General features: G+C 41.5%; 1 protein-coding gene across 1 annotated transcript in view; it reads left to right on the plus strand.

The window, feature by feature from the left end:
* The first annotated feature begins 172 nt into the window (after nt 1–172).
* Nucleotides 173–14,769, plus strand: part of Fem1c (fem-1 homolog C) — a 24,316-nt gene continuing 9,719 nt past the window's right edge. Inside the window, exons 1-2 of the mRNA XM_050149257.1 lie at nt 173–478; nt 1,267–1,997. Of these exons, the coding sequence (XP_050005214.1) occupies nt 1,454–1,997 (544 nt within the window). The 5' untranslated portion in view covers nt 173–478; nt 1,267–1,453. The remainder of the gene's footprint in view (nt 479–1,266; nt 1,998–14,769) is intronic.

Here is a 14,769-nt window from a genome sequence, read left to right on the forward strand (position 1 = left end):
CCCTCCCCCCGCCCTACAACCCCCACCTCCCGTAGCACGCAGGCGCAGCCTCCTTGGAGTGCGTGCAGGCCCCGCCCCCTGCCCCGCCGCCCCGCCCCCGCCGCCCTACCCCGCCCCGCCCCTAGGCGGTTGCTGGCGGCGGCCGCCGCCCTCCCTCGACCCAATGGCGCGGCGGCGGCGTCAGTAATGTGAAGCAGTGCACTGGCTTGTCCGGCCCCCGGGCCTGCAGCCCATTACACCATCGGCCGCGGCAGCCGCTGCAGCCCGAACGGCCTGGGAGGGCGGGTGCAGACAGCTCCGCGGGGCGGGGCGGAGCGAGCAGCGCGGCCGGATTCATTCCTGTGGGGCGCGGGGCATGGAGGAGCTGTGCGACCGCAGGCGGAGCGGGGCTGCCTGGGCGACGGGGACAACGGTTTCCATTTGAAGGGGCGGTCGGAGCCGGAGCAGCGGACGGCGGGACGACCAGCCCCCGGGGCAGGTAGTGGGGGCTGCGGCCTGGGGCCCGGCAGGGGAGGCCTGGGCGGAAGGAGGGCGTCGGGGCGGAAGGCCGCCGGCGGGGTCGTTTGGGCCGCGGGGCCCGGGGCGGCGGGCGGCTGGAGGGGTGGGGGCGAAGGTGACAGGGCGATCGCGGCCTCGGAGCAGCCGGCGGCGGCCGAAGTTAAAGGCTGGAAGGCGGCCGCCGGGTTTCCTGAGCGCCTCGCGTAGTTTGAAGGGAAGAAAGCCTTTCAGGCGAGGTTTGAGCTTGAGCGGGCCGCGGGTTGGTGCGTCTGACCTTTTTGTTCCTCGTCGAAAGCCATCCTGGCCACCATGAGGCCTTCCAGCCTCGCGCCCTTGTGGGTTCTCTGCAGATGCAAAAAGAAACATTTCTGAACCCGCGTCTCTGGCCTCTTTCGCTTACTCGCTGGGCGTGTGCAAAGCCAAACCAGAACAAAGCTGGGCTGGTTAGAGCCGGACACGAGGACACCGGTCGCTTGTAGTGTTTCGTTTTCCGCACACGGGGAGAAACTGCCTCCCCACCGCAACAGTCTGGTTTCCGTGTGAACCCTTTTGTATCTTCCGATCGCAGCTCCTCGGAGGGAAGGAGGAGAATCGTTCCTAAAGTACGGCCTTTCCCCTGTTTCTTTTTCCAAGATTAGAAAATAGGGAAACCCAGATTGTGTGTGTGTGTTTGTGTGTGTTTTCCTCTGCTTGATAGACAATCCTAAAACTCCTACTTTTTCTTTCTTCCCTTCCTTTTTTTTTTTTTTTTCCTTTTTAATTCTCTAGTTTGGTGCTCGGCTCCTCCGATGTTGGAATGCGATCGGACTGAACACACTCTTCGGTGGTTTTAAATCCGTTCTGGGGCGCGGTGACTAACATTGAACTTTGGCTCCTGTGACTTGCCTACGTGGAGAGTTAAACTGGAGCTTTGCTTTGAAGGATAAATAAAGCTCAGCCTCCCGACTGGACATAAATGGATCTAAAGACAGCCGTGTTCAACGCAGCGCGCGATGGCAAACTCCGGCTCCTCACCAAGTTGCTGGCAAGCAAATCCAAAGAGGAGGTTTCCTCCTTGATCTCGGAAAAAACAAATGGGGCCACACCACTCTTGATGGCTGCTAGGTATGGGCACCTCGACATGGTGGAGTTCCTTCTAGAGCAGTGCAGCGCTTCCATCGAAGTCGGGGGCTCTGTCAATTTCGACGGGGAAACCATCGAGGGGGCTCCCCCTTTATGGGCCGCGTCTGCAGCAGGACATCTGAAGGTTGTCCAGTCTTTGTTAAATCATGGAGCGTCCGTCAACAACACGACTCTAACCAATTCAACTCCTCTTCGAGCTGCGTGCTTCGATGGCCACTTGGAAATAGTGAAGTACCTTGTAGAACACAAAGCCGATTTGGAAGTGTCCAACCGACATGGGCATACATGCTTGATGATTTCCTGCTACAAAGGGCACAAAGAGATCGCTCAGTATTTACTTGAAAAGGGGGCAGATGTTAATAGAAAAAGTGTTAAAGGTGAGTTCAGCTTTTTTTTTTTTTTAAGTGACTGCCTCCTATTTTCAGGAAGTTGGATAGCAGTTTTTAGCATCGATGCTGAGTAGGCCTGCATTGTCAGATCTGTGTTTATTAGGTAACCCTTGCAATATTTCCTTGGCTCTGTTACTTGATAGTGCGTTAAACAGATGTGGCAAATGATCCCAGATACTATATTAAACAGCATTTTCTCTCTTGTCCCTATAGTTACAGAGCATATCAGTGGCAGATGAGCTTAATCTTCCTGCCTTATAATTTGATCCATTTGGAAATAGAGTGAAATGCAATACATTGTTTTGAACTTGTTTTAGAATCACTTTGGAATAGTGAGTCACCATCTTATTTATTCTAGGTACGCATCTATTTGTTACTCTTTCATAGAAGGCTAGGCCACGCATGCTGCCTTGCAAGGATTAAATCTGAAAGGGGATATCTGTTTCCCCCCTTTCACTTACTTGGGGCCAACAGAAGTCCTTTTATGTAGAACATGTATTTAGTGTAGCAGGATAGAAAATGGATTCTAAAGTCCTGCTCAGGGCTAGACAAGGGACTAGGTTAAACCATTGTGGGTTTGTTGGGAAAAATTTAGGGACCTTCGTCAGGAAGAGTTTAGGTTTACAGATGAGGGTAACCTTCACTATTGTATGAAACTAAAGACAGTGATAGGTTAGAAATTCTTCAAACCTTTAACAGATTTTCTCAGAACAATTTTGATAGCCTGAAGATCTTAAGTAAATCTGCACAACAGTAAAATGATTCTCTACCGAATTTTAAAAAGCTGTTAAGATTTAAAAGTAGCAAAAATCAGGCGGAGAATTTTTCAAACATCATAAATTGGCTTGCATTGTTTACAGTGAAAAATGTCTTACCACCCCTGCATTCCAGACTTACATAGAAGCCTGCAATCATTTATGGTTTGTTTCTTCTAGAGATAGATGGTGCACCCCTCCTTCCTTGCTTTACTTTTGCTGTTGGTGTTTGTGTCTGTGCACACAAGTGAATCTTAATCCTAGGTTATGTCGTTCAGTTTCAGCAAACATGGCTGACTCATTCTTGTTGTATACAATTTTTCATTGAACATTTACCATTAATTGAGCTAGGACTGTGCTGGGATAAACAACCGTGCTGTGAATATTCTTGAAGAGACTGTGTTAGCACACTTCTGTGAGAATAACTATAGTGTGGAGCCATGTATGTGCTGTGGTAGAAGGCAGGACATGAGGGGAGGATGGGCCCTGTGCTGCTGAGAGCATATTTATGACAGTAGCTTTTTTGTTTTCTTATAAAAACGATACAAGGCCATTGAGGTATTTTTCATTTTGTTTCGTTTTGTTTTAAGTTTTTCAGAGCAGATGTAAAACTCCTTAAAAAAAAATCCTGGTGCTGAGACAATCTTTCCAATGATACCTCTAAATTTTTTTTATAATTTTATATTTTTTAAACATACAGATGTGTGTGGTTTTATTTTCTGTCTTGTTCTATAACCTGTTTTTTTTGATTAGTAAGTTATTTTTAAATTCTTAACCATAGCTCTGTAATTTCAAGAACGAAGCACTCATTTCTTTTAGTACATGCTTGTTCATTTTTATAAAATAATTAAATCTCATTGGGATCGTTGATACTGCAGGACGTATAGTAGCTTTAGTGTTTTAACTTTTAAATTTTTTTTCCTTTTATTGAAGTTAGATTTTTTTTCTCCCACACTGTATCCTGATTATGGTTTCCTTCCCTCTGCTCCTCCCAATTCTTCCCCCACTTCCTCTCCCATCCAGATCAATTCCTTTTCTGTCTCTCAGTAGAAAACAGGTTTCTGTAGGAATAATGATATAATATACTACGATAAAACTAATGCATTGGAATTGGACAGAAACAAACAAATAAAAGAAAAAGAGCCTGAGATAAGGCACAAGAAACAGAGACCCACTAGGAATCCCGCAAAAACACTAACCTGAAAGTCACAGTATATATGCAGAGGACTGGTGTAGACCTGCGCATGCTGCCTCAGTCTCTGAGTTAATATGTGTCAGTCATGCTGATTTATTGGGCCTTGTTTCCTTGCTTGTACTCCATTACCTCTGGCTCTTACACTCTTTCTGCCTCCTCACTCCTGAGGTTCCTTGATCCTTGAGGGGAAAGATTTGGTGGAGACATTTCATTTAGAGCTGAGTGTTCCAAGGTCTCTCACTCTGCATATTGTTTGGCTGTGGGTTTCTGTATTTCTTCCCATCTACTGCAGGCGGAAGCTTCTCTGATGATGGCTGCGCAAGGTACTAATCTATGAGTATAGCAGAATATCATTAGGAGTCAAGGGCAGGAGTATTTGTTTTTTTCCCTAGGTCTGTCTAGTCTCAGGTTCATGGTCACCTAAGAAGTTTTGGGTATGGGTTCAATCTCATGGACCTGACCTTAAGTCAAATCAGATATTGGTTGGTTACATTCACAAGCTTTGTGCCACCACTATCTTGTTGGCAGGGCACCATTTTAGATCAAACTCTTAGTGTCTGGCTTGGTATTTATGTTACTCTTTTGGTAGAGTGCATATAGTACCTTCTGGTACCAAAGATGCTAGAATGTAGGGGTGAAGGTTCTTTACAGGTACCAGCTGACTTCTCCGTGTCTAATGAATTGTGTAGGTATTATTGTCTTCAGCAATGGGGCCTTGCCATAATAGCTTTGTGGAGAGCAACATACACTCTTGGCAGCAACCTCCGTTGTTTGGGACTTCCCATGGGATCCACTCTGACCAACAACTCAGATGTAACCCGATCCCAGTACTGGAAGCTTCAATTGGTGACAAGGACTTGTTCTTTGGGGCTGTCTTCCCATTATTGGGCCATTTCATTTAGCTTGCCTTCATTTATGTATATATTTTAGGAAACTTCTACTCTATTAGGTTTCCATACTACTCCTCAAATGGCCCTTATTTTTAGCTGTCTCTTCCCATATTCCCCCATCTTCTTTCCCTTCCCCACTTGATCCTCCTGTTCCAGCCCACCCATCCATACATAGCTATTTATTCCCTTTCTTAATAGATTTAATGGTTCCCCCTAATCCCTTACTCTCCCTAACTTCTGTGGTTCTATGGCTAGTAGTTCAGTTATCATTGATTTAACAGCTAGTATGCACATATAAGTGAACACATACCATATTTGTCTGTCTGTGTCTGGGTTATCTCACTAAGAATGATTTTTTTCTGGGGGGGGGGGGCTGGCTTGTGCCTTTAATCCCAGCACTTGGGAAGCAGAGGCAGGGGGACCTCTGTTAGTTCAAGGCCAGCCAGGTCTACAAGAGCAAGTTCCAGGACAGGTTCATGAGAACCTCTGTCGTGAAAAATAAATGATTTTTTTTTCTTATTCTATCCTGCGAATTTCATAGTTTCATTCATTTTAACGGTTGAATAATAAACTCCCATTGTGTAAATGTGCCACATTTTTTATTCATTCTTCATTCCATTGAGGAACATCTAAATTGTTTCCAATTTCTGGCTATTATGAATAGAGCAGCAATAAACATGGTTGAGCAACAGCCTCTGTGGTAGGATGAAGCATCCTTTGGGTATGGGCCCCAAAATGGTACAGATAGATGGATATTCCTGAGAAACCACCACACTGATTCCCATCATGGCTGTACTTCCACTAGCAAGGGATGAGTGTTCCCCTTCCTTTCCATCCTCACCAACGTGAGCTATCACTTGTTATTGACCTTAGCCATTCTGATGGGTATAAGATAGAATCCCAAAGTCATTTTGGTTTAAGAACTGCATACTTGCCTAGCAATGGTGGTGAACACCTTTAATCCCAGCACTTGAGAGGCAAAGGCAGGCAGGCAGATCACTGAGTTTCAGGCTGGTCAACATGGCTAGTTCCAGGACAGCCAAGGCTACACAGAGAAACCCTGTCTCAAAAACTCAAAATATTTAAAAAAGTAAAAAAAGAACTGCATACTCTTCTAATGGAGCTTTACATTGATTCTAAATTTTTAAATGATTTTTGTAAGCATTTTTCAGTATGTTTTCTTGTTTGTTCCTGATTGTCTTTACAGGTAGATTGTTGAGTTAAAATACTGAACTATTTTTTTTCAAGGTAATTAAAACAAAACGGGGGATGGCTAAAATATATGACCTCTTGGTGAGGCTTTTTTGATGGTTTGTTCTTTTGTTTAGGACTTTTAATTTATCAGTTGAATAATGCCCATATTACTGATACAGCCAGAGGTTGAAGTCTAATTGGGGTGTGTCTTAAGTTCTTAAGTCAGTAGAGAGATGAGTACTATACTATTTGGTATAGATACCTCTGTAGATAGAAAAGGAACAGCCCCTTTCTCACCACCATTATCACAGCTTTGTGTGTGAGGATCTGTGAGCTCTTCTTTCCAAGTGATATGCTAAGTCTGAGTCATTTTCTTGGGTATCAACTTTCTTTTTAAGAAGACAAGTAGGGCCAAGCAATGGTGGTTCACACCTTCAATCCCAACACTCAGGAGGAAGAGGCAGGTGGATCTCTTGAGTTTGAGGCCAGCCTGGTCTACAGAGTGAGTTCCAGGACAGCCAGGGCTACACCCCCGCCCCAAAATAAGACAAGGAAAGAGTTTTACCAAATGTTATTTCAGATACCTTCTATTTTAAATACACACACAGATAGAAGATTTTATTATTTTGTGTATACTGTATTAAACTTTTTGTGAAGCCACTTTTGGGCCATAATTCTTTTTTGGGGGTGGGGGTTTAGAGACAGGGTTTCCCTGTAACTTTGGTTCCTTTCCTGAACTTGCTTTATAGACTAGGCTGGCATTGAACTCAAAGAAATCTACCTGCCTCTGCCTCATGAGTGCTAGGAATAAAGGCATGCACCACCACTGCCTGACTAGACCATGATTTTTTGTGAATGTTGTGAATGTTGGTAACAGATTCCAATATATACACATGCTTACCCTCCTGTATTCTGATCTTGCATCTTTGATTCTTTGATAATTGTTGTTTGACTGATCCTGAGATTCTTGGGTGAGGACATGAGGGAAGGGAAGTCATATCAAAAAGAAGGAACTATTTAAAACTGATTAGGGCTGGAAGAGTATCATAGCTGATTTAGCAGTGAAGAAGGATTTTCTCCCAGTGTGTTAGCTCTACTTTCAAAGGGATAAATGCTGATAAGACTAGGTGCAGAATGGAGCAGTTTTTCTTTTTAGTGGTAGTGGGGAACCCAGGGTCTCAGGCATGCTAGACAAGGGCTCTACTTCTGAGCTCCATCTTCAGTCCAGTTTCTTAGAACATACTATGTGTCGTCCATTGGAAAGTATTTGGGAAAAAGATAAATACCAAGAGGTTATGCTTGGTCTTACTTTAAAATGCATGTGAGTCCTTCTTCCCTTTCCTTTTTAACAAGTAGTTGACAGTTGAATATTACTTAAGCTTTTCCATTACTTTTTAACAGGCTATTGGCAGTTTTTGAATATATTTAAACAGAAGGTGGAATTCATTCATTAGTTGAGAGGGTACCTAAGTCCCTTATTATGCCAATGGGCTGTTAGACCTAGGCTGTCCAAAGATGACTAAGGCAAGATCCCTGTTCTTGATTCCCAGCCTTTAAGGTTTGATCTCGGAGACAGCTTCATAAGCAGATACTATTAGATGTATGGGAAAATCTTTATCCCCAACAGCACACTACCTAAGGGGCAGTGGTTCCTTCTTTTCCCATAGCATTCCATAAGGGGAGAAAATATTTCAAATATTCAGGAGTATCTTTCTACTTTAACAAAACAATTGATCTAAACCATTTTTAATCTCTATTTTTGTCTTAGGCATATGGGTCTTTTGTCTGCATGCATGTCTACCTCATGTTTATGCCATGCCTGTGGAGACCAGAAAGGGAGCGTTAGATCCCTGTGGGACTAGACAGACAGCTTTGAGTTATCATGTGGGTTCTGGGACCCAAACTCAGATCCTTACCACCAAGCCATCTCTCTAGCTCTATTACAGTTGATTTTTAAAAGTATTTATTTATTTCTATTTTATGTACACATTTGTCTGTGTGAGGGTCCCTGGAACTGGAGAACTGCCATGTGGATGCTGGTAGTTGAAATTGGGTTCTCTGGAAGAGCAGCCAGTGCTCTTAGCCACTGAGCCATCCTTCCCTCCAGTAACAATTGATTTTTGAGACAAGTTGGTTTAAAACCAATGACCTCTAAATCTGAAGAGGTTATATTAATCTCCAGAACTGTCACTCAGCACTTTACATTTATGGTCATCTTTAGCTTCTTTTGCTACTGTTTCATTTGAGATTTTTTTATTTATGCTTGGAGTTTTGCTTTTGCAGCTCTCAAATGAAGTTACTTAAGCCCTTCATGTCTGTTTTTATATCCAGACTGCTGGGAATTTAGCAGGTCAGAGTGTTGGATTAGGCTCTGTAGGTTCAGTTGGAGATTGGGCCTAGAAGACGTCAGATCTTCACTTCAGTCATTTTGGACAGTCAAGGTGATGAAGTAAGTTGGTAATAAGGCAATTATTGTGGCATGTGGAGGCTCTGAGATATGACTGCTAAAAATGAGTGTGCACTGACTACAAGTGCTTTTTAGAGAAAGATAACGTGTAGGGAAATAGATAAGATAGATCACTAGTTCAGAGTGATTTTGCTCTTTTCAGCGAACCTAAATTTTAATCTCCGCACCCATCCATCTTGGGCAGGTCACAACCACTCCAGCTCCAGAAGATCTGATATAGTCTTCTGGCCTCTGCAAGTACCTGCAAACACCTCTTAGACATAGATACATAATGCACAATTCTTTTTAAAATCCTAAAATATGAGTATAGTTTGTAAGATAGAGAATTTTAAAAATAAATTTCCCTTGAAATAATGTTGGATTGATGTGTTGAAAGGCTTTGATAATTTTTCAGGCTTAGGAAATGATATGGAGATGCATATTGAGAAAAATGCCACTAGAATCCAGTAATTGGGATGTAGGTAGGTATAAGCATAAGGACCAAAAGGCACCCAGGTTAGAATATAAAAAGAGCAATAAATTCAGGTAAAGAAATTTAATTTTGAGCTGGGTGTGGTGGTGCATGCCTTGAGTCCCAGACTCACAGCCAGGAAGGAATACATAGTGAAGAAACCCTGTCTCAAAAAAACTGGGGAGGGGGACGGGTGGGGCGTGTCATGCAGTGGTATTGTAGAAGATTGCTTTTCATTATATTTTTGGTCTTGAGCCTAGCCTTGAACAGCTGAGCCATTTCTCCCGCCGGATAACTCTTCATTAGATTGCTTTTCATTGTTGTGGTAATCATGACCAAAAACAGTTTAGGGAGGAAAGGGTTTATATTAGCTAATGTGTCTCCGCTGTAATCATAATGAAGGGACATCATGGCAGGAACTGAAGAAACGTGGGGGAACCTGCCTGCTGGATTGCTCTCCATAGCTTGTTCCGCTTGCTTTCCTATACCACCCAGGATCTATTGCCCAGGGGTGGCACAGTGGGCTCAGTCCTTCAACGTCAATCATTATCAAGAAAATATTCTATATAGACTTGCTTTCAGGCAATTTGATGGAGGCATTTTCACAAATGATTTAAGTCCTTTTCCTAGAAAATTTTTGTCCTGTCATGTTGACAAAAACAGTAACCCAGCAAAATGTTTCCAACGGAGAAAGAACTAGAATTTTAAAAGCTTTCGGGTACACTGTGAGTGCTTGAGGCTGGAGACATCATATTTTTATCTTGTATATTAGGAAAAGAATCTGGTCCAGAGTATTGGTAAGTAGGCTTGCTAAATGGCTAAGTTGGATTAAGACAGGAAAGGCAAGCCCTGTGTTTTATAGTCTTTCATTGGGGGATAGGTCCATAAATTAAAAAGGTTATACAGAAATCAGTAGTGTAGGTAGACTTGGTAGGGGTTCAGAAAAAAAAAATCTGTTTAGCTATGTGACAGATAATTGTGTTAAAAGATTTGTGAGACTTACTTTGGGCAGATTTTTATCTTTGGTTCTTTAGTATGATATTTAAACACAGATGAAGAGAATATGTCAAACTACAGTGTACCAATCATCTTGCTTTAGCAAATATATCCACATTTCTCATATTTTATTTTAAAAAATGCATGTCTTTCTGGGCAGAGGTGGCATATGCCTTTAATCCCAGCACTTGGAAGGCAGAGGCAGCCTAGTCCACAAAATGAGTTCCAGGAGAGCTAGAACTGTTACACAGAAATTCTGTCTAGAGGAACAAAACAAAACAAAAAATTAAATTTGTGTGTGTGTGTGTGTGTGTGAGTGTGTGTGTGTGTGTATGTATACATGTTCTTTCATCGCCTCTAAATAGTTGGAAGCAAACCCAAGGCATTGTTCCTTTCTGTCCCATAGTAAGAAGCACTCTAGTGTGGGTGTAGATCCATGCATCAGGGACTTAGTCATTTGATCATTGTATTTACAGCTCTAGCTGTGTGGTGTTGCACATCTGTAATCCTAGCACTTTTGAGGCTAAGTTAGGAGGATCCTAAGTTTGAGGATTGCCTCGACTGTGTTTTGAGACAATGGGAAGAATACTTTTGGTGCACTTAAGTGTATAGGAATCTCAACTAGTAAAAGCTCTTTTATAAATTAAAACTTGTTGAAGATAATAGACGAGGGGTAAGGCTTGTCATTGTGGTAGAGTTATTTTAGTGTACTTGAACACTGTGTTGAAAGCCGGTCAGCCGTTGGTTATCTTCAGCACACCTACTTGGAGAACAGAAGGACTTAAACCTTCATTCTGCTCTGCCGTCTAGTTTTAATTTGGTTTAGTAATAGTTCAATAATTTACTAGTTGAATTCATTAACATTTTTAATGCAGATGTTCAAGTTGATCCCAACTTGCTTTTCCTTTGTCCTCTTATCTCTATGTATCCTTGGAAGACTTGACGTACTCCTTGCAGGGTAGCTGTAGAAGATGTGTAAATTTAGTTTAAGAGAAATATCTTTGTGGTTAGCTTTCTCTGGAGATGAAACTTTGAACTTTGAATTCACACAGAATTAAACTAAGGTTGGTGAGAGTGAGCAGTATGGGATTTGTCTGTATTTTCTAGTTGTTGCCCCCCCCCATTAACTCCCAAGTTTTATGTATCAGCTTTTAGATTTGTGTGGTCCCCTCATGGTGTTCATTTCAATCAGATTTTCAATGATTTGTTAAACCTTTTTGCTTAAAATAAAATTTAGGATTTCTTGATACTTTAGAGATTTGTGCCTTTGACTTATTAAGACAATGTGTGATAGAAGAGAGGTGGAAAGGGAATTTCCAATTTCAGAAGGCACTGTGAGTGTATCCGTCCAAAACATCTCTCTTCTTCCACCTTTCCCTTCCCTTTGGGAAGAATTGTAGTTACATAGGAGCCCATGAATTAGAACAGCTTGGAAAGGTAATTGTAATGAAGTCTGGATGTAACATTGGTGTTTTTAGCCTTCAAATGAGCTGTTTTACAGATGGGAGCTGGTTTCTGTTCTCATCCCTAAGCTCCAGGGAGTTTAGTCTTTTTTTTTTTTAAATATATTTATTTATTTATTATGTATACAATAGTCTGTCTGTATGTCTGCAGGCCAGAAGAGGGCACCAGACCTCATTCCAGATGGTTGTGAGCCACCATGTGGTTGCCGGGAATTGACCTCAGGACCTTTGGAAGAGCAGGCAATGCTCTTAACCCCTGAGCCATCTCTCCAGCCCCGGGAGTTTAGTCTTGAAAACTACTTCATATCAAATCTTCTGTAGTGGTCTTTTCATCCATCCTGCATCCTGCTTTGGCAGATAGAAACAGTAAAGTATTTACTCTTGTTGTGAGTTCATTGGCTTGTGTTACTGAGTTTCTGTATGCTTCTGTTTAGTGCCTCGTGCAAACACTTAATGGAGGACACAAGACAGTCATAGCAGTTTGGCATTTGTAACATGAGGGCTTGCTTTTTGCCCTGGAAAACTGGCTAGTTTAGCCCTGAAATAATCACACAGAAACTGTATTCATTAAAACACTGCTTGGCCCATTAGCTCAGGCTTCTTAACTCTTGTAAATTATATTAGCCCATTATTCTTATCTATGTTAGCCACATGGCTCAGTACTCTTTTCATCGGGGCAGGTCATATTCTGCTACTTTGGTGTCTGGACAGGACTACAGAGGAATGGGCTTACTCCTTCCCAGAATACTCCTGTTCTCATTGCCCTGCCAGTACTTCCTGCCTGTCTACTGGCCAATCGTGTCTATTTAAAACATGATTAACAGAATACAGCATTGTCCTGCACCAGTCATAAATTATTTTTATTCTTTCCTGCCCCTTAGTGTCTCCCATGATATATAATATACATGGGGGAAGAGAACCGGCAGGACCTTCCAGTACTCCTTTCCTATTCTAACTCACTTCTGCATTTCTCAGCTTCTTCAGTGCAGAAAGGGATCTGCCTTTTTGTGCATGTGCTCCACCCCCACTCCTGTCTGGATCACTTCTAAACTAGGCCCAGGTACAAAGTTGAGGAAGAATGAGTCATTGGTCAACCATAGTAAGCTGAAGAAGAAAAATGAATTATTTTTGTGTATTTTCAGACATATATTCTACAGTATGGTCTTTGTTTCTCTCAGTCAAAACTATGTTTTACCAGAAAAATGAGTGTTTTGATTGTTATTGAATTTTCAAATGACTTTATTGAGATCCAGTTCACATATCATCCACTCATTTAAAGCATGCAATACAGTGGGTTTTTCTTTTTATTGTGTTTAATGAGTAAAGTAGCTAGCACTGCAGGCTTTCATGCCCCAGACTCCGTATTTGTCTACTTCATTAACTTCTCTCTAGTGATTTCTAAGTTTCTTTCTGTCCCTGTAAATCCTCCTGTTTTAGACTTGTATAAGTACAGGCGGAACATATGGTCTCTCATGACTTGCTTCTTTCACTTAGCATAATGTGTTCTGAGCTTATTCAATTGTAGCATGTCAATTTAGTTTTTATTATCAAATAATAATGCCTTTGTATAGATCAGTGGCTTTTCAACCTGTTGTTCGCAATTCCTCTGGGTTGAGCAATGCTTCCCACAGGGGTCGCCTATGATAACAGAAAACAGATATTTACATTACGCTTTATAACATTAGTTAAATTACAGTTATGTAGTAGCAACAAAATAATTTTATGTTGGGGATCACCACAACATGAGGAACTATCTCAGTATTAGGAAGATTGAGGACCACGGGTATAGATACTACAACTTTTACCCATTTAGCAATTGATGAGTACTTGATTGTTTTATTGTTCAGCATTATAAGTAATGCTGTTTGTATAAAAATTCCATGAGTATATATTTCCATTTCTCTCAGATGTATGTCTTGCTAGGAGTAGAATAGGGTTACAGTCGTCACTGTTTAACTTTTGAGGATGTAACACGCTATTTTTCAGAGCAGTTGCATAGTTTATATTCCTCAGAATATAGGAGGGGCCTAATGTTTCTGCACTCACCAGCACTTGTTCTTTCTATGTATACCCATCCTAGGATTGGGATTTTGGTTCATATTTTCTCATGGCCAATAATGTTTAGTATCTATTCATATGCTTACTTGTATTTATTTGCCATTTCTGTATCTTAGTGTCTTCATCTTCATTTAGTTTTGTATGCTTTATAATTGAGCTATTTAGCTTTTTTGTATTACTTAGCTTTAAGAATTGTTTATATAGCTGGACCTGGTGGCATATGCCTTTAATCTTAGCACTTGGGAGACAGAGGCAGGCGGATCTCAGTGAAATCAAGGCCAGTATGTTTTACAAAGTGAGCTCCAGGATAGCTAAGGCTACACAGAGAAGCCCTGCCTAAAAAAAGTTGTTTTTGTTTTTAGTATACAAGTCTTTTATCAGATACATATTTACAATTTTTTTCCCATTCTATGGATTGTTTTTCATTTTTGATGGTATTGTTAATAGCAATTTGAGTTACTTTACAGATTTAAAATTTTCCATTGTAGATCATTTGCATAATATCTGACTTAAAAGAGATAGTTGCCTATTACTTTTTTTTTTTTTTTTTTTTGGTTTTTCGAGACAGGGTTTCTCTGTGGCTTTGGTTCCTGTCCTGGAACTAGCTCTGTAGACCAGGCTGGTCTGAACTCACAGAGATCCGCCTGCCTCTGCCTCCCGAGTGCTGGGATTAAAGGCGTGCACCACCATCGCCCGGCCTTGCCTAGTACATTTTTATTTTGTGTTAGTATGTATGTTTGTGGGCACACACATACCACAGTATACATGTGGTGGTCAGAGATAAAGCTGTAGGGTTTACTGATACTGTTTATGGCTTAAGAACTTTGCTAAAGATGAAAATTGTGACTTAATTGTAATATTTGACTCTTTAAAATTTAGATTAAATAGCAGGGTATAGTGGGACACACACTTCTATATCTTTTTCTCTCTTTTTTTTGATTTAGGTTGCTTAGTATCATTTATGTTTAAACATTGCATTCTATTCAAGTGGGCTGAAGATAGATAATTCTTGAGGCTCAAAAACAGTCCTGGTAGCCGGGCAGTGGTGGTGCATGCCTTTAATCCCAGCATTGGTATGGATTTTAAGGTCAATTTTGTTATATGTATATGTATTTCTGCTCTTGATTAAGGTATTGTGATTGTATAGTTCATGTAAAAAATGTAATGTATATAGGTTGTTAATGGGAGGCAGAGGCAGGCAGATCTCTGTGAGTTTGAGGCCAGCCTGGTCTACAAGAGCTAATTCCAGGACAGGAACAAAAAAAAAAAAAAAAAAAAAAAAAAAAAACAA

The sequence above is a fragment of the Alexandromys fortis genome, unplaced genomic scaffold, assembly GCF_014885135.2.
Source record: "Alexandromys fortis isolate MF-2015 unplaced genomic scaffold, M_Fortis_MF-2015_v1.1 scaffold_60, whole genome shotgun sequence".
In the NCBI taxonomy this organism is placed as follows: domain Eukaryota; kingdom Metazoa; phylum Chordata; class Mammalia; order Rodentia; family Cricetidae; genus Alexandromys; species Alexandromys fortis.